General features: G+C 35.0%; 1 protein-coding gene across 3 annotated transcripts in view; it reads right to left on the bottom strand.

Annotated features, from left to right (window-relative positions):
• The window catches only part of MSRA (methionine sulfoxide reductase A), a 585,525-nt gene that overhangs the window by 302,371 nt on the left and 262,388 nt on the right, over window positions 1-20,766 (bottom strand). For all 3 annotated transcript variants that reach the window (XM_044663472.1, XM_044663473.1, XM_044663474.1), the window contains one exon: window positions 15,023-15,142. In XM_044663472.1, the coding sequence (XP_044519407.1) occupies window positions 15,023-15,142 (120 nt within the window). The remainder of the gene's footprint in view (window positions 1-15,022; window positions 15,143-20,766) is intronic.

The raw sequence follows: 20,766 nt of genomic DNA, 5'->3' as shown, positions 1-20,766 counted from the left end.
CCTAGCAATCTCTAGACCTTGATCAACAACCTAGGTTATTAGATTAAATAATTAGCAATAGAGTTCCTAAATCCTCAGTCCTGTTTCCTTGTTTCCTAACCCCATTAATAGGTTCAATACAGTGTTTACCATCAAGTACCTTTCCTGACTGGTAATTATACCAAAGCCCTTGGGAAGGGGAGATCAATATGCAATTAGATTGTACCATTATCCATTAGCTAATCAATAGCCCTTACCAACAAATATTCCAACTTCAGGTTGGGACCTAGAGAGGTTAACCATCCACATAACCTCTCTTGGGTTCCCTGCCTGGGCAAACTTTTAGAAGGGGATAACTGACAAGCTTATCCAACCAAGCTTGTCAGGGAGGAGAGACACAGATTATACCAACAACAACTATGAGAGGAGAGTGTGCTTTCTCCCTCACCAACTACAATCAGCTTAGACCTGGGCATACAGTCCCTCCTCCATCCATACTATCGCTGAGATCCTTCTACCATCAATTTCTCTGGAATCTCTATATACCATCATAACAATATACTAATAGTAATATCAAGGCATAGAATCTTATGTAAGTTACTGTTGTTCAATCATTTTTAGTTGTGTCTGACTGTGACACCATTTAGGGTTTTCTTGACAAAAATGCTGGAGTGGTTTACCATTTCCTTCTCCACATCAATTTACAAATGAGGAAAACTAAGTAAACAGAAATAAGTGACTTGCCTAGGGGGGTCACACAACTAATAAGTGTCTAGGGCCAGATATGAATTCAGGAAAATGAGTTTTCCACACTCTAGGATCATCACTCTATCCACTGTACCACCTAGGTGTCCCATATTTAAGTTAGCAAACTGCCAATGCGCTTTTACATTCTTGGATTTGTCATTATTTTATTTTGGATATTCAAGACCTGAAATTCTAATCCAGCTCTTTTCCAACAATAACCTTTTATTTACTCAAATCTGCTGAGTAGCTGTAAACATTTCTTAAGAACCTACTATGTTCTAGGAACTTTGCCAAAACTAAAATTACAAAGATTTCAAAGGAAAAAACAAACCACTATTCCCTGCTTTCAAAGAGTTTACATACTACAAAAAGAATAAAACAGATGGAATAATGTAGAGTTCCTTACTAAACTAGTGATTTTATCTATCATACCTTCTCCAGTCAAAACTTCTTTTCATAAAACCAAAGGGATACAGCAATTCAACACAAAAACCTTATATTAATAGAAAAGCACCAAAATCTACACTCCCACACTTATTCCAAGCTTTCTCATCTTTATTCAAGGTTCCTAGGATACTGCCTTCCTTCCCAGTTCCGGACATCACCTCAAACTTCCCTGAACAAGCAAAAAGCCATTTTAAGAGAGCTCCTTCTTCTCTTCATCTCATATCACTCAGACATCTGCTCCCACTATCATCTCCTTCATTCCTATATAAAATGATGCAGTGGCCCTTCTTGCCAAGGCTAACCAATTTCCTTTTGTCTTTTCTACCATGATCTCTATTATCTCCATTATCTTCAAACTTTCCCTCTCTACTGGCTCCTCTACTATCTACAAACAGACCCATATCTCCCCCAGGCTTAAAATACTCTCACTTTGTTTTACCATCCATGATAGCTCTTGTCCTATATGTCTCCTCCAAATGTTACCTAAGATTCTTGAGGAAGTCATCTCCAAAAGGTGCCTCCACTTCCACTCCTCTCACTCTCTTCTTGACACACAGAAATCTTGCCTCCTATCTCATCTAACTGCCACTTCCAAAGTTACTAATGATCATTTAATTGACAAATCAAATGATATTTTTATTTACTCTTTATTCTTCTTGAGAACTTTTCTGCAGCATTTGACATATTTTCTTCCTGGAAGCTCTCCTCTCTGGGTTTTCATGACTTTTTTTGGTTTTCTTCTCACTTATATTAGTATTCCTCCCCAATTTTCTTTGCAGAATCTTCATCTCTGTCATATTCACTAAATCTAGGTGACTCCCAATTCATTGTCTTGGATCTTTTCTCTTCTCTCTACATTATTTCATTAGGTGATCTTAGCAGTTCCTATGAGTTTAATTGTCTAACATTCCCAGATCTATCTATCCAGACCTAGTCTCTATTCTGAACTACTAACCTGCATCACCAACTGCCTTGGACATCTCAAAGTGAACATCCTATAGGCATCTTAAACTACATATGCAAAATGAGGGGTTGGCTCCAATGTTCCTAATTCTAAATCTATAAACCATTTCAAATAATATAAAAGGTACGGCCAAAGTCTTTAACACTAAAACTGTCTTGTGAACTCGCTTTTGCTTCCCAGTAGTCATAACTCCTTCAAGGTTAGCTAGATTTTTTATCAAGTAAATCTCCTTCAATTTTCATCATGCTTTTGGCAGTAAACCTCCATCTCTGCAGATTATCCTGGTGTTTGAGTTATCGAGATAGTACAGTACCCAAAAGTCTCCCCACATGAAGATTGAACTATCTTCTAGTGCTTCCAATTTTAAATTATAACTGCAAGAACTAGAACAAATATGGATGCCATATTGCTGACAACAAATTCTAACTCTGAGTATTAATTAACATTCTCACTAATGTACAACTCCCTTTGGTTTTAAAGGTTGGTGTAAGTTCTCATTGAAATTGTTATTATGGAAATAAAGCTTAGCTAATTCTTGCCAACAGATAAATCTGTGGGATTGTTATCAATATGGTACATCCAATATCCTGCACCTTGAAGCTGAATTAATACTTATTTGCATTCCAGTTTTAATATAACTACAAGTCATTAGTTGTTATATGTCCCAGTTTAGCTTTGGTTTGTTTGATTCAGGTTTAGTTTGTGATGAATGGGAGAAAAGAGCAAAGATTAGTACATTGATAGTAATATATTGACACTATCAGTCATTAACATAAGAATTGCCCTGTGTTTCATGCAGCTAAGGAATCTTTGTGTGAGTAGAAATTATTTCCTAATCAATTGCTATTACCCTTCTTTTCACCCTAGCTACAAGGAAAAGCTAGCAAGCATTGAGCCATGGAAGAATAAAGAGCCAGAAGTAAGAAAAAGGATGAAAGAAGTAGCTACCTGGGAACTTGAGAGACTTCTCAAAAAATGAGGAAAAAACATAATAAATAAGAATCATCCTAAGGGTTTCCCTTGTGAAATAACAGTGTCAAAGAACTTCAGGAACCTATAGGATGAAAGGAAGAAGAGGTTAAAGTAATTCAATCAATCCTCAACATTCACAAGTTTAACTTTAGTGACTTTAGGCATCCTGGTAATTTTATTAGTAAACTCATTTTCACTTTCTTGCAGGCAATCATGAACATTTGTGGCTATGCAATTAGACAAAAAAGCAGATGCAAGATAGGCACACGTGAAGTGACTAGTATCCTACTAGGCATATCAGTGTTCTTGTTCACTTGACATTGGAGTAAATATCTCCACCTATATTTGTTGCATATTTTCATTGTCTGCCTTTAAAACTCAAATTTTAAGTTGCAATTCTGTCCCAAAAGCATAATGCAAGATCTTTGGGTTCTAAACCCAAGCGTGCAAAGTCAGTAATGCAGTTTAATGAGAAAATAAAGGTGGTAAATAAACTGTCTGCAGCAGGCACTTGCAAGATTGGTTTATGAACAGACAATTCATTATACCTGTAAAAAGGAGTAAAATACTAGTGAGAAAAAAATGCTTTCCATGTTACCGATTTTACTTTGAGTACTGTATTTGATACATTATTTTATGGTTACTATGTTAGAAAAATTATATATTATCACAATGTTTTGTTACAAAGAATTGTATACAGAAAAGTGTATTTTTAGCAATCGCTAATGAATGATAGTTTTTGGTGGTCACAGGAACCCAAACCCCTATTTCCCATAGGTTCAATGTATCAACATTTGGGCTTTTCATTTTCTCACCATTTTCTAGCAACACTGCCCCTATGAAAGTTGAGGATAAATTGTAACTAACCACAGTCAAGTTTTTAAATGTTCTATTTTGCAATTCAATTTACTTCAACTCAGCAAATACTGTATTATATGCCTGCCAATAAGAGTAAAGTAAAACAATAAATACTAGAATAGAAAGGTAAAAACAAACCAATATTTACTTTCAAAGAAGTTATGTTCTATTGGGGGGTGAGGGGAGTGATGCAACATGAATATAGAGAAGAAAATGTTGGGTAATTTAGAAAGGAGAAAGCCTAATTACTGAGCAGATCAAAGGAAGCTTTACAAAGAAATATAGCATCTAAACTGAATCTTTAAAGGAAAGGACCCTGAGAAGCAGAGATCAGAAGTAATTATATTCCAAGCATAAGAGACAGGCAGAGGGAAAGTACAGAGATGTGGGATAAAATATATTGTAGTTCAAGTATTGTAGTTTAGGACCTAGTATTGTAGTTCAAGTAGGTAGTTGAGGACCTCTTCTAATAGTCCAGGTAGATGGAATTTAGAGTTTTGAAGACAAGTAATATGAAATTAAATTAAAAAGGTACGTAACCAACAAAAGGACCTACAGATCATGTTAACCATCATAAGATTTGATCTCCTCAGTTTTTAATATGTCCCTACTTGGCAAGATGAGCAAGTATTTGATGACTGGGTATTTCGAGGATTTTTCTTTCTCTTCTTAATAGCAATTTATCAACATAGCTAAAACTTTAGGAAATGGTTTCAATATATGTTTGTATCAGTTCCTCTACCCATTTCCTATTTCTTAGCATCAATAACTTAAATAAATCCATCTACAATTTTTTAATTATATAGGTTGCCTTTTTCTCAGTTTTATTATTTAATTTACATTTGATTAATTTTTTTTAATCTTTATCTGATCTACCCTTCATTCTGTTGCCAAATTAATATTGCTATGGCACAGATGTAACTATGTCATACTCCCATTCCAAAAGTTCTAAATGGATCCCTCTTTTCCAGGAGTTCAAATGTTAACTCCTCTATTTTGCTTTTAAGTCCCATAAACTCTGGGTCCAACCTATCTACTCTTATTATACCTTCCTTGCATTCATATATTACAGTGTCCTGCAAAACTAGTCGTCTTCTTCTTACTAACACCCATCTTCAGGCCTTCCTTCACAAAGGCAGTCATACCTCTCCCCCTCTTCCCCACCCCACCTCAGCTCAACTATTACCTGAGGCCTTTCCTGGTGCTTTTGCTACTAATCACTCCCCTCCCCCAAGACTCCCCAAACCCTATTTTGTATTTATTTTTTTATACATGTTATCTTCCATAATAAAATGTAAATTCCTTGGGGGTAAGAATCAAATATTTGTTTCTATATTCTTAGAACTTACAATGATGGGTACAAAGGAGGTACATAATAAACACCATTTTTGGTGGCTGGACTTCCGGGTTAAGATGTTTACAGAGAAGAAGCAGAGAGCTTAACTCTCCTAACCAACCCATACATGATACCTCAAAAGGACACAAAAACCAAATCCAGATGAACAAAGGGACCCCACAATAGGGCCAAGCATTGAAGGTACATGGGATCTGGGCATTTCCATGCTATAAGGGGGTGAAATAGCTCTCACTAAAACATGAGCTGATCAACCTTCCCCCACACCACCTACAATGCCAAAGCCAGCACACAAGAGTTAGAGCAAGTTTGGGGCATTCATTAAGTTCTTGGCAGCTACGTGGGATCACCAGGGCCTGATCCTGAGAGCAACAAGACTTAAGACCCCAAGAGGCTAAAGAACGTAGACTTTGAGTGTGGACCTTGGGTGAGGACATTGGGCGCAGACCTAGAGTGGAGAGGTGACAGACTGTGTAAGCAGCACACTGAGACTCGTAAAGGAGCCTTGTGCAGGGGAACAAGCAAGGGAACCACCAGGAGGCTTGACCCTGAGAACTTGAGTCTCTTGACTTGAGACCTCAGGAGCCAAAAGAGCACAGATCTTGGGTGGAAGGATAAAGATGAGAGGTGTGGCACTGCACTGTGACTCAGGCAAAAAGTGCTCCACAGCTCGATAGACTGAAAGCCTGCCTGCCTCAACCAGACTTCTGACTGAGAAGGAAAAACCAGCATATTAATGGCAAGCAATGCCCAAGAACTAACCAAGAGAAAGAACAAGAAAAAAGCATTAACTCTCAATAACTTTTACACAGAAAAAAAATCCAGACAACAGAGCAGACAGCAGAGGAAGACAAACAAGTAAACACATCCAAACCTTCCCAAAAAAATGAAAATTGGTCACAAGCTCTTGAAAAGTTCAAATCTGAGATCATGAGAATGATGGAAGAGATATGGCAAGAAAAGTGGGAAATAGCTCAAAAGGAAATTAACAGTTAAAAGACAGAAACTCCCAATTAGAGAAAGATGCCCCAAAATCAAACGAAATGATAAACAAATTGAAGACCCAAATTAAACAGCTGGAAACCGTGAAAAACAGGACAGGCCAAACCGAAAAGGAAAATCAAAAGATTATAACAGAAAACCAGTCTCTAAAGACCAGAAATGGGCAAGTAGAAGCCAATGATCTTGCAAGACAGCAAGAACTAATAAAGCAAAGTCAAAAGAATGACAAAATAGAAGGAAACATGAAATATCTCACTGAATGATAGAACAAGAAAACAGGTCTAGAAGAGACAATATGAAAATCATTGGTCTGCCTGAAAAATCAGAAATTAATACAAATTTGGACAACACACTACAAAAAATTATCTAAGAAAACTTCTCTGATGTACTTCAACAAGAGGGCAAAATAGACATTGAAAGGATTCATAGATCACCCTCTACACTAAACCCTCAAAAGTCAACCCCCAATAATATAATTTCCAAATTCACAAGTTTCCAAGTTAAGGAAAAAATATTACAAGAAACCAGAAAGAGACAATTCAGATATCAAGGATCACCAATCAGGATTACACAGGATCTGGCAGCCTCCACGCTAAAAGACCACAAGGCTTTGAATATGATATTCAGAAAGGCAAGACAATTAGGTCTACAACCAAGGATCACCTACCCACCAAAACTGACTATATACTTCCAGGGGAAAGTATGAGCATTCAACAAGATAGAAGATTTCCAAGTTTTTGTAAAGAAGAGACCAGAACTAAATGGAAAGTTTGATATCAACCATAAAAATCAAGATAAACCTGAAAAGGTAATAAAAAAGAGAGGTGAAAGAAGGAAAACTCTTATTTTTAAATTTCCTTCTTTAAAGGCTTCAATAAGATCAAATTATTTGTATTCCTATATGGAGAAATCTTATGTTTAATTCTCAAAAATTGTATTCACTGGGGCAGCTGGGTAGCTCAGTGTATTGAGAGCCAGGCCTAGAGATGGGAGGTCCTGGGTTCAAATCCAATCTCAGACACTTCCCAGCTGTGTGACCCTGGGCAAGTCACTTGACCCCCATTGCCTACCCTTATCACTCTTCCACCTATAAGTCAATACACAGAAGTTAAGGGTTTAAAATTAAAAAAAAAACTCTTAAAAATTGTATTCACTATCATGGTAATTAGAAGAATTATTCATAGGGAGATGTTAGAGTACTTAATGGTCTAAGATGATATGGGAAAAAGAGGAGGGGAATAGAAGATGGCATCAAGAGAAACTTGAAGGAATAAGAAAATAAAATAATGGATACCACACAAAGAGGGCATAGGAAGGGGAGAGAATGAATACTCTTGTAAGAAGGAGAAGAAGAGAGGGCTAATAGGAAATACTTAAACTTTACTCTCAGCAGAATTAATCTTGAGAGGGAAGAGTAGCTATATCCATTGGGATACTGAATTCTATCTTACCCTATGCAGGAAGTCAGAAGGGATAAACCAAGGGGGGTGTGGGGTGGGGAGTTCCAAAAGGGAGGGGAAGAGAGAGGGAAGGGAATTCATTAAGCCTTAAAAAATAATAAAAGTGGAATAAAAAGGGAGGGGATGGAAAGGGAAGTAAACTAAGGGAGAGGATAAGGAGGATTGATTTAAAACAAACCACTGGTTTGAAAGGAAATAGTGTAAGAAGAAGGGACAAAACTAGGAGAGGATATAAAAATGTTGGGGAACACACAGCTGATAATTATAACTCTGAATGTGAATGGGATGAACTTGCCCATAAAACAGAAGCAAATAGCAGAGTAGATTAGAAAACAAAATCCTACCATATGTTGTCTACAAGAAACACACATGAGGCAGGTGGACATGCATAGGGTTAAGGTTAAAGGCTAGAGCGAAATCTATTGGGCTTCAACTGAGAAAAAGAAGGAAGGAGTTGCAATTATGATATCTGACAAAGCCAAAGTAAAAATTGATATGATTAAAATAGGGAAGGTAATTACATCCTGATAAAAGGCAGTATAGACAATGATGAAATAACATTTTTGAGTGGGTGACTGTTCTAATAAATCCATGTTCTATCTAGACACAGAGACTCAATTTGAAAATAACTTCATATCAGTATTTTTACCATTTTTACCATATCATTTTTACCCATTAAAATATCATTTTTCTTATATTATTTGGTGTTCACCATGTCCAACACAGTCTAATTCTTTTTTCTGAAAAGAAGTATTAATAAAATATAGCCATTAGGATTCTGTATAAAGTTTTATCCAGTTATTTATTCAACTACTTTGTAACACTTTTCATTATCTTCCATTAAATCAATCTTTACATTAAAGTCACAAGTACTAAATTATACATTAAGATAATTTGAAGGACCTTACAGAGTTCTTTGTGGAATTTTTCTATCTCTTCCTCCTTTGCAATAGATATTTGCACATAATCTGCAATTATTCTTATGGCTATCTTTCTGCAAATACATATTGTGATTACTACAATAAGAGATGACTTAATGTAGCATAAAATTATCTTTCTTATTACCTTTGAACAAAACAGACAGACCCAAACCTATCAACTTCTATGTTTGCTTCTCTGTGGAGAATCTATAACCATCCCTTTTATTTAGTTTCAATTTTCTTTTTCTCTTTTAGTTTCATTAATAGTGACATTATCAAGACTGATACAATTCAGTTGCTTCAGCAGTATGTCATTCAATGACTGGGTGAGGATCTCATATTCAGGGTTTAAATAAGTTCATGTCTATAGATACTCTGAAAACAGTGGTTCTTCCCTTGCCCACTCTGAGGCCATTTTATTCCACCATCATTGGAAAAGGATAGAGGGTCACATTGCCTAAGGACCATTTTGTATTTTTAATAGGTTACCAAGGGCCTTAGAAAGACAATATTAGCAGCTATGGGGAGGGTAAATTAGAGAACAGAAAGACTGGAAGCAGGGAGAACAATTATAAGGCTATAGCAATAGTCCAGGTCAAAGATGAAGAAGGCAGAAAATAAGCGGAGAGGATACAGATGGCAGAAATGGTACAAAAGTCAAAGACCAAAGTTTAAAATTCTATAGGGGAAGTAAGTACAGGACTGATTGGAAGTTTCCTCCCATTGAAATTCTGACTACACAAAGAGAATCAATTTCAATGAAGAGAAAGAAGAGTTCTCAGAAGAGAACAATGTTGAAGAATTGGGAACTCATCAACTAACTATTTATTTATTTATTTTTCCCCTAGTAGATGGAAACAGAGGCAGAAAATGGAGGAAAAATATAAAAGCATGGCATAGAAGTAAAAAAGAAAAATAGTCAAGAATGAAGTGCAAATGAGCTGAAGTTTATTTTTTTTAAAGCTAAGGATAAGAAAATGGGTTAGTTTGGGATATGGTGAAAGAAAGGCAGATTAGAAATTTAAAAATGGTTAATAAAGAGTTTATATCCAAGATAAATAAGAAGATAGTAAGAGATCACCTAGATAGCTTTAATAAGTTAAATTTAACAACCAAATAGACCATATAATCAGGTACAAGTGAATCTGATTACTCATATCATTGTCAGTGATTCCTGAAAGATAGTGAGAAATAGGAAAAGTTCCAGGGAACTGGACATAGGTAAATGTTGTCATGATTTTCAAAAGAGTAAAGAAAATAGAATTTCTAAATAGGTCACAGCAAGTTTTACTTTTGTTCTGACAAAATTCTAGAATGTGATAGTAAAAAAAAATGGCTAAGGAACACCAAGAAAAGGAAGCTATTATCACAAAGAATTCATCCAGAATCAATCATGTCATACTGATCTTATTTCCTTTTTATTGACAGCTGCTAAACAGGTAGCTCATTAGAATGATATAAATATAGATACAAATAAACACAAATATGAAACAGAGAAAGAAAAAGAGAGAAATTTTAGAAAAGCATTTGATAAATTTCTCATGCTATTCTTCTAAAAAAGATTGTTAGACGTAATCTACACACTAATAGAGTTGGATAGATTTCGAATGGCCTGATTCAAAAGCTAGTCATTTATACACTGAACTCAAATGGGAAGGAAATTATCCAGTAAAATGTCCAAGGATTTGTGCATACTCCTGTACTATTTAAACATCTCTATCAATGGCTTAAATAAAGGCAAGGAGATAGCATGTTCATCAAATCTTCAGATAACACTAAGTCTGGAAGAAAAGCTAACACATTATATGATAGAATTAAATTTTCAAAGGATCTAGACAGGCTAGAATACTGGGACAAACTGAATTAAATGAAATTTAATAGGGCCAAATATAAAGTCTTCTACTCACATTCAAAAATCTACTTGACAAGAAACAAGATGGGTGGAGATATTAGCAAATTTTAGAATAAGAGGTTGGTGCACTGTAAATCAGCAGTATGATATGTCAGCCAAGAAAGGTAATTTGTGCTATATTGTGAAAGGCACTGCTTCCAGGAATAAGGCAGTTATATCTGTTGTACTTTACCCTAGTCAGAGAATCATAGAGTACTGTGTTCTGTTCTGGGAGGATATCAATAAGCTAGAGGTGCATCCTGAACAGGGCAATCAGAATGGTAAAGACCTAAAGTTTGAGCCAATATAGGATGAGCTGAAGGAACTGGGGCTGTCTAGGCAAGTGAAAGAGAGATTGGAGGTGGAGGGTGGGAAGGGAAGTAGAGAAAGACCTTCATATGAGAGAGGAATTAGGCTTATTCTATCTGGCCTAAAAGGAAAATTTAGGCTTCAGATCAAGAAAACATCCAATAACTAGAGGTATCCAAAAACAGAATAGGTTTAAAGATTTCCTCTTTCTGGAAATCTTTAAGTAAAAGCTTGATGAGTTCTTTGGTATATAATGCAAAAAGGACTCATTTTGAGGTATGAGTTGGTATATATAGTTGTTTAGTTTTCTCTCAACTCCAAAATTCTTTAATTCTATGATTTTTTGAGTTTAAATAGATAGTTTTAGACAACTGACTGGCTACAGGGAGATAAGGGAGAAGGAAGAATTAGGTATGACTTTAAGACTTGTGAAATTAGGTAGCTATTGATATATTTACATATATGTAAACATCTTTTCAATTCATTCATATACACAAAGATAAATACATTTATAATCTCTGAAAATGTGTCCCACTTTCACAAAGATAAATAAAAATATACAAATATACAATATAGAGATAGAAACATTGAGACTTATATAAATATGTATATACCTCCAAAGATATAGATTGATAAGCATTTAAATATGTATTATGATTCTATATGACATATAATAAATATATGACTCCATAATTACAAATAAAAATGTAAGTTTTCACAGAACACACTATAATTAAAAGATACTAAGACAAATGAAAACATATATCCAAGTAAATACGTAAAGAAAACCAGCAGCAGATAAATAGACAGATGAATGGATAGATGGATAGATAGATAGATAGATAGATAGATAGATAGATAGACAGACACATACATACATACATACATACTAAGAACCGATTACAAAATCCTTTTAATAAATACCTTATAATTCATTATTTTCATTCTTGGCTAAAGCTGTAGAAACTCATTCTCGGGTACTTCCAATAGATTGGCCATGGTCCCTTGATTGGTATACCAAACAGCAGGATGCTATGATTTGTGAGGAGAAATCCTGGAACTCTATGTCTTAGTGAAGATCTTTGAGGGGATTCTATCAGGAATTTTAGAGATTACTTAGTCCAATCCCCTCAGGTGACACCTAAGACAACTGAGGTCCAAACAGGTCCAGTGATACACCTAATATCACATAACTAAGTCTGTGGCAGAATCAGGACAGGAAGACCCCATGGCTCTCTGTTAGCACTACCACATAGTAACTCTACCATGCCAACATTCTAGGGTGCCTGTCTTTCTAAAATAAAATAAATAAAATAATGCCTGTCAGTTGTGTTGCCTGACTCCTACAAGGGCACAATTACATAGTCTCCCATTTGAGTCAAGGTTTTCTCTTCTTTGGAAAAGAATAAATCCTTTTCTACCAGGAGAAACAGTGAACTTGGGGATATAACAGGTTAGGATATGACAAGAGTGGGTGATGAGCTTAATTTCTGATGAGCTTAATTCATAATTTAATAGAAATTTAATATTAAATATTCATAGAACTATGTAGACTTCTTATATAACTTTATGTTGTTGTTCAGTCATTTCTCAGTCATCTCTGACTTTATGATACCATCTGAAGTTTTCTTGGCAAAGATATTGGAGTAGCTTGCCATTTCCTTCTCCACCTCATTTTGCAGATGAGGAAACTTAGGCAAACAAGGTTAAGTGACTTTTCCAGGGTCAAACATCTAGTATCTGACGTCAGATTTAAACTCAGGTCTTCTTAATTAAAGACCTGGCATTCTATCTATTATACCATCTAGAAGGTATACAAGTATTTAAATAAATGGATTTTAATAACCAAAAAAAGCAGTTGGTTTATCAAATTATATTGTAAGAGCTGATTTTTATAGAAGGAAAAGCATAAGGGCACCTTGCATGTAGGAAAGATGAAAATCAAGAGACAAGATTGAGGGACACCATCAAAAACTGGAAAGGATACATACAGTAAGAGTTACTTGAGGAAGTAGGAATATAAACTTGCCTATTTTAACCTGGGTTATTCAGTGTCTTCTGCTGTGGTACCCCCTGAATATGGCATTAGACAGCAAGAATGTTAATCTCTTTATCAAATGACTAGAAAGACTTCTTCTTTCTCTTATGATTAATCTTTTGAGAAGCCTTAGACAAAAATTGTATAGAACAACCTTAGGATAGTTTTGTTCTGTTCAAAGTTTCTGCACATTTAAGTACATTTCCTGTTTTATCAGTCTAGCACCCCTTTGTGCTGCCAAAGAAGCATGGATATTAGAAAAAGACTAGTAAGGAGAAAAATCACCCCATATTTCTATCCCAGAAACTTCTGAGAGCTGGTTTTATCTAGTGGCTGACAGGGCTGAGAAGTGTGAAAGGGAGGAGAAAGAAATAAGTTTTACAAGTAGATGTATACATTTGCCAAAGGTATCAAGCTACGTTTTTTTAAAATTATGAATTTACTTTTTATAATCTTACAGAGCAGAGAGGGAAGAAGGTTTAATTATATATATAGCAATAATATCCAATATTATTGAAAAAAGGCATTAGGAAGTTACAAAAAAATGTTGCTGTGCAAAGTCTGAAAGTGATCATCTTTAGTGATCATGGAGATCAGAGAAGGCTTCATGTAAGATGTGGTATTGGATCTGTCAGTCAGTTCCTCAATTGGTGGATAAGCATCTATTAAATCTTTAACCTATGTCAAGGCCTATGCTATGTGCCAAGAAATAAAGAAGCAAAAATATTCTATAGCCTCAGGAAGTTCACATCCTACTGAGAGAAACAAATATGAAAATTACTTGATACCTAGAAGATAGATGAAAGGTAGTCCCAGAGAGGAATATAAATGAGGGAAGTTTGGAAAGACCTCCTGAGGAAGCTAGGATTTTAGATGAACCTGGAAGGAATTCTAAGGGAATTGGGGAATTTATTCTAATATTTAATTCTATCTAATATTAGATTTTAGATTAGATTAGAATGATTAATTCTATCTAATATATATCTAATAACATAAAACATAATAACATAAAAATCTAATATTCTAACATAAACTAAGAAGGAGAGAAAATATTCTAGGCACTGAAGTCAGTGAAAACACACAGATGGGATGGAATTTCATGTTTGAGGCAGAGTATATCTAAATGAAAAAGTATGCAGAAGAGAGAATACTTGAAAGGTCTGAAAGGGATAGGTTAGGAAGGGCTTTGACTGCTATATATATTTGATCCTGAAGGTATAAGGAGTCACTGGACTCTTGGGAGGGAGAAAGAGTAGCATGCCCAAGCCTATGATTTTGGAAAATCAATATTGGTTCTCAATGATTGATTTGGAACATGTTCTTTCCTCCAAATAGAGTCAGACTATAAGTATGGAATGGAACTCTACAGGTTATAGTTACTGTAGCATATGGTTTTGCTTTGCTTTGTTTTATTGCCTTAAGTAAGGAGACCATGGAAGGGATTATTGTGATACTATTGAGGTACAAAAAAAACCAACTATTATTTTAGCTGAGGCACAATGCCCAATGAACTATTAGTCAATCATGGCATTGAACAACTCATGTTAGCAGTGGATAGACATATTTGCCACAAAAGGTACTTAATCACAGAATTTTTATAGACAGTATCTGAGACAGAAAGAGGAGTTATGAGATAACCTAGTCCATGGGTTTTCCTCACTTATGTGATTGATTCACTGCTATGTTTCTATGATGTATTTATTATTTCTACATTTGCTTTACTATCTGAGTCCCTATTATGTTATTATTTCTTCTGTCATATTGTTAAGTACATTATTATATTTGAGATCTAAGGATGTATGATTGTGGATGGCTGATTTTATGAAAATTAAAATACATCAATAGAGGCTAGGGAGTAGTGCTTACTTGGGGGAATGTATTTCCCCACAAAGAGGAACAACTTTGAGTTAAATAACCCAATGGGGTCCTTCTCTGGTAAAATTAGACCTGACAAAAATGAGTAGTTGGAATGAGTGAGCCAATTCAGAAAGTGTCCACATGCCCTGTGTAAAGCACTAAAGAAGGATAGCTACCCCAGGTTACTTATTATACTTGTCATCTGGAAATCAAAATCTTCCTACCTGAGCAGACCTCTTTATAAGTTGGGTTTGAAGTGAAGCCTCCAGCATAGCCAACTTGAGTTGAATACACTCCCTCCAAGTTCCAAAATTTCCGCTCCGCTCCCCAGAAACATCCCATTGCTGAAAAAGCACAAAACAATAATATTTCAAAAATAAGCCAATCATTTAAAATTCATATAAGATATTACTTTTTCTCCAGTTATTTGCTAATTAAATACTCACAAATCCATAGGTGTGAATGTGTTGATTATACATGCATTTCTATTTTTAAAATAAATTCTCTTTTTAGGCAGTGTATAATCTTACAAGTCACAAAATGGAACTCCACCTACCTCAAATCATAAAGCTGCTGGCTTGAAAGGCAAATACATATATTTTAAGTATCTTCTATTAATTGATTAATGAGTTGTCAAAACATTAATTTATATTTATGAAAAACATTAATTTGCTATTCTGTTTTCTTGATAGACAACCTTTAAATATGGAAGAATAACAACAAATAACATTACAAATTAGAGAGAGCTGGGATGCTATTCAAATGGATGTATTATATCTAATTAAAACAATTTTATACATTAAACAACTTAACAAATTATTTCTTTTATTTCATTTTTAAAATAGTTGATCCAGACGATATATGATACATCATGGATCAACCAAAACATACTAATTTACTTTCCTGGAAATTAATGATGCGTATAATGAATGACTTAAAAGATAAGCCCACTCTAGTGAACTAGCAAACTTAGATTATTTTATTATTAATTTCCTAATTTATCTATAAGCCTATTTTTAGGTGTCACTCTGGGTAATAAGCAATAATTAATAACTTCTAGAATCTCTGTACAGCTTTATAACCCCACGTAGTCTTTCTGAGCCTAAATGAAACAGCAGTAGATAAAGCAGCAGGGCAATTGCAGGAGTTGGGAGATGGAGTGTCTTGCACAAGGAACAACAAAGAATCCTCTTCAATTTGGAATTTGTGCTAGAACTCTTATATCATGATGGTAAACATTTTTGCTGCTTTGTGCCCGATTTTAATGAGCAGCACATATATCAGGGGCCAGTGAAGTTCAGAGATCTGAGAAACAGATAAACACTTCTGTCTGGAGCATTTTCTGGTTCTTGCTGGTTTGGGCTGTGACAGATCTCCACCATCTTCTTCCTTTCACTCTTACTCTGATAGGGAGAGGGAATTCTATGACCCTGGAGACTGAAGAAAATAGCAGTAATGAAGGGGAGACTGGGTGTCAGAACAGAGTCCTAGTTGAACATTTCTAACATAGGGTTCAGCATGGTATAAGCAGGCACTGCTCCCCTTGATCCATCTAGAGGAAGCTTAGGCACTGGGGAAAATTGATGCATAGAAGACTAGTCTAGAAAAAATTCATAGGCTTTTGGCATGACTAACCTGAGTTCTCCCAGCTGAACCCTCCTGGGAATAAAAATCTATTCCACTTTTATCTGCCTGAGTCTATCTCTTGCTTTTACATGCATATATACCAAAGAATTGGAATGGTTTCCCCTGGCTTTCCTGGTGGAAACTGAGCTTCTAATAATTTAGAACTGTTATCTCTTTAAGCAGTAATTTGAATTTCTTGTTATATAATTGAAATACTTATAAAATGAGACAGATACAAATTTGTGCCAGTACTACTTATTTGAAAGGAGGTAGTGAGATTGAAAAGGAAGGAAGGAAGGTAGGAAGGAAGGAAGGAAGGAAGGAAGGAAGGAAGGAAGGAAGGAAGACAATATGGAAAAGAGGAAATAAGAATTATTGAGTTCATAAACTCAATTAGATTTCTGCAACAAAAACTGGCTCAGAGTTCAAAACCATACATGTAATAGAGTTAGGAAAAAGAGATAGACACAGAAGACAATGCATAAAAAGAAACATCTAATAAATTAATACTTGAGCCAGTAACAACCACAAAGATGTACAAACTGAAGTGGGCAGCCATTTTCTTTTCATTTGGAAGGTAACACTCCATGTTTGAAATAAAAACCACATTCTAGAAGAGGAGTTGTTTCTAGGGAAGCTCTGTCCACCTGAAGAGAAGGGTTTTAATTCTACCTAAGTTCATTACCTGTTCAGTGCTATAATAATCAACTACCAAAGAATTATTTTACAAACCTAGATCCCAGGTTCTGGAATTTGGAAGTAAGAGCTTAATCTGCCTTGCTCACCAGTGTCTGGTGGTTATACAAGAGAATGCATATTTTGTCATAAGGAAATTTCTTAAATTTTTTATAGATATTTTTATTGATGGATTTTAAAAATCCAAGATTTTTTAAATCACTCTGTTCTTGAACAACATAAGATTTTAAAATATAGATAGAGTGAAAGATAATTGCTGCTTCTGATACATATTCACTGAATGATCCTGGTCAAGCCATCTAATTGCTTAGTGACATGGGCAACTGAGACAATATTACATACAGTGGTAAAGAGAGCTAACTCAACTAGAAAGATCTCCATATGAGAATTCCTAGGTCCAATCTTTTCCCTGCTCCTAATTTATGTGAGGAGAAAATAAAACATAATTTGATCGAAGGAAGTGAAGAATTTCAGAGGAAGAAGTATTCAAATATCACTAAATGATTTGTTTTAACAAGTGTGCAAAGTTCCATTTTATGTTCTTTGTGGCATCTTTATGCCTATGTATAACTTGAAAAAAATATTTTTCAATTATCCTTTCCTTCCAATTCTATTAGCTTAGTTTCTTTCTCTCTTAAAACAAAAACCTTGAGATACATTTATTTACTTATTCTTTCCTTCATAGTTTATCTTTTTTTGTGTGTTTCTGGTTTTGGTAATGTTTGCAAGTTGAATATTTGGATCATAACAGGTTCTCTTTGCTGGAATTTTTTCATGTTTCTTTTCTGAAAAGTTTCTCTTTTTTCAGTTGTTGATTGGGCTCTGTTTTTCAAGGACTGTAATTTTGGGGTGTATCTTGAATTTCTTTTAGAATAAATTGTTCAATTCCCTTTTACATTTTCTGGTGTGTGCAGAAACTGTAGTTTCTTGTGTATGGTAGTTCTATATTATTCATATTAGTATCACATTACTTTTGAAGGTCTTTCTCTTGGTCCCTTTCAGTATATGTCTTTTGTCAATAGAAATTTTAAATATGTCCACTATCCAATTTAAAGTCTAGGCAGAGGTTTTTTTTTTATTACTTTATTATTTGGAAGTAATCTGTAATTTTTACTAGGTCTTTTGGTTTCTATATTCAGTAATTTGATGAAATTTTCTGACATTATTTCTAGAATTAAGTGTTCAGGTTTTTCAATTTTTCATGTTCTTCTGGAAGCTCCTGTTATGTTTAAGTTATCTCTTCAGACACTGTCTTTGAAATCAATGACTTTTTATATAGAGATTCTATGTTCTTTTAGTGTTATTGCTTTTGTTTCCATTTTTATATTGTCATTTGATACATTGTTTCAAATACAAGTGTGACCTCCCCTTCACTTCTTTGCAGAGACTCATTACCACAAATTCAAGGTTGTTATTTTGGTATGCAGGGCATAAATTCTAACTTCTTATCTCATGTTTTCATTTCTCTATTAAATCATTCTGAAATATCCTATTGTGTTCTTATGCTTTCCTGGGATTCTACAAAGTTCTCGTGTTTCTTCAGACAGTGGTTCAATTTGCTTCATTTTATACTATTGATGCAGAGAAGTTTGCAATCTTTTTTAAATTTCAGCACTCTTTCTTCCTTATAGTTTTATTATCCTTTCTATTGATTTGTCTATGTTTAAAAGTTTTAAATTGAGTTTTCTTCTGCTTAGAATCTTTGGTAGTTCTAGCCTTTCCTTGCTTTAAATCCCCTTTCACACTCCATGATCTCTCCCTTTGATAGGGATGTATCTCTAGGGCAAACCAAAAGGCTGTTTCAATATCTCCCTAAATTGTTGTTCGTTTTTTTAATCAGCCCGATTTCCCTGCCTTAAGTAGCTTGTAGAAAGACAAGATTGGTCCCAGATTAATTTTAGTCCCTTTTCCTTCAAGCCTGTTATAGTCACTCATACTGATCCTCCTGACTCAGTCCAGGGAGAATATTCTGTTCCGGCTTGTATTCTTTCATTATTTGACTGGGATGAATCTGTGTCTGCCTTTTGCAGAAATCTTAGAATATAGGATGAGTATTCTGGGCAGAATATCTGCACAGTTTTGAAGGTTCATAACCTAGGAACCACCATAGGCAGGAGTCTTGATTTCCTCAACTGAGAGTACTTGCTTGATACTTATAGTGAGGTGGGGTGGTGAGGGACACCAACACATTCCTTGAAGCAAAACAGGGAAAACTATGTTGGTTCCAAACACAAACCCATGCATTCTGTCATGAACTGAAAGTTAGTGGAAAAGAACTATGCATTCAGTAAGAGCATTAAGGATGTGCATTTTCCAAGAATTAATTCATAAGATTATTACTGTGTCAGGTTCTCCAATTTCTTGTCCTGTTAATTCTCATAGAAGGTTTCTGAGAATTAGTGGGGACTGGAGAAAAATGTATAGTCCTGTCTTGTCTATCATATTAATGACAACATGATCAGCAAACTATCAACATGACCAGCAAATTATGTTCCTTAAAAGTACAACTCATATACTCAAAAATCACATAAAAGTCTTATAGAGGGATGATAGCATAATTTATTGATCTGACAGATAAACAAACTGAGAACCAGAGAGGGATGGTGAATTGTATCAGTTCATACAATGAAGTTACAACAGTTCAGTGCTTTTGGCAAATTAAATGGGTCACAAAACAAAGTCATCCAGATACCTCTGGTCAAAATAGTATTTTATCTAATAGCATTTTACTAGTAGCAAATAAAAATAAACAAAAATGAGCCATAAGTCTCTCTCCCAGCCCACGGATAAAACACTGGTTACTACGCATCTCTCATTTTACTCTTTAAATGAATTATAGACCTGATCATTTTGAACAGAGAAGAATCTGATTGAAAAGTAACAAACTGAACTGTGAACATCAACAAAGGTTTGCCTTAGGCCACATGATGGTTCAGGAAGGAGTGTTACTGCTAAGAAATGAAAAATTTTAATTTAAATCAGTAACTCCAGGTTCTTATTTTCCATAGAGTTTTATTAATAATCAGTAAAGATAGAAAAAGCAGATTAAAGCTTAATCTAACCTAACTGACCACATGTGTAGATTGTCCCCCCTGGCTCTCAGCCAGGCTCTCCAGCCACACTCCAGGAAGTAGAGAGAGGGGGCAGTGCCACACCAAAACTTTTATCCTCTGTCCCCCCCACACGCATGTGCATTCACATCCATTCACATAGCATTCACACAGCAAAAGCACACAAATGGGATACTAGGTAAGACAAGCCGGGTCAGATGAGCCCCTTTAGGGGAATGAATTCTATCTACATAATCCCCTCTGTGATTCCATTGGGAGGAGAGTATGTTGAAATCTCCCAGATTTACATGCCTAGTCTTCCTATTGAATCATTTCAAATAAGCAGCTTATATTTCTAAAGATCTCTTACTAGAGGTGCATACAATATTTCACTTTTTCAGGGGAAATAACAATAATCTGGGGATAAGAGAAATAAAAGAGAAAGCAAGAAAGACAATGGTTAGTAGGCACACTGACAAAAAGCCAATTAGGGGGCAATCCCTTTTGGTATAAGAGTTTACATTTAAAGTAAATATGTTCAACCCCATTCAGTTCAAATCACTACATCCCAAAGTTCATTCTGGATATTCTAATGC

The sequence above is a fragment of the Gracilinanus agilis genome, chromosome 2, assembly GCF_016433145.1.
Source record: "Gracilinanus agilis isolate LMUSP501 chromosome 2, AgileGrace, whole genome shotgun sequence".
Classification (NCBI taxonomy): Eukaryota; Metazoa; Chordata; class Mammalia; order Didelphimorphia; family Didelphidae; genus Gracilinanus; species Gracilinanus agilis.
The sequence above is the reverse complement of the archived record's forward strand: the minus strand, read 5'-3'. Positions and strand labels throughout refer to the sequence as shown.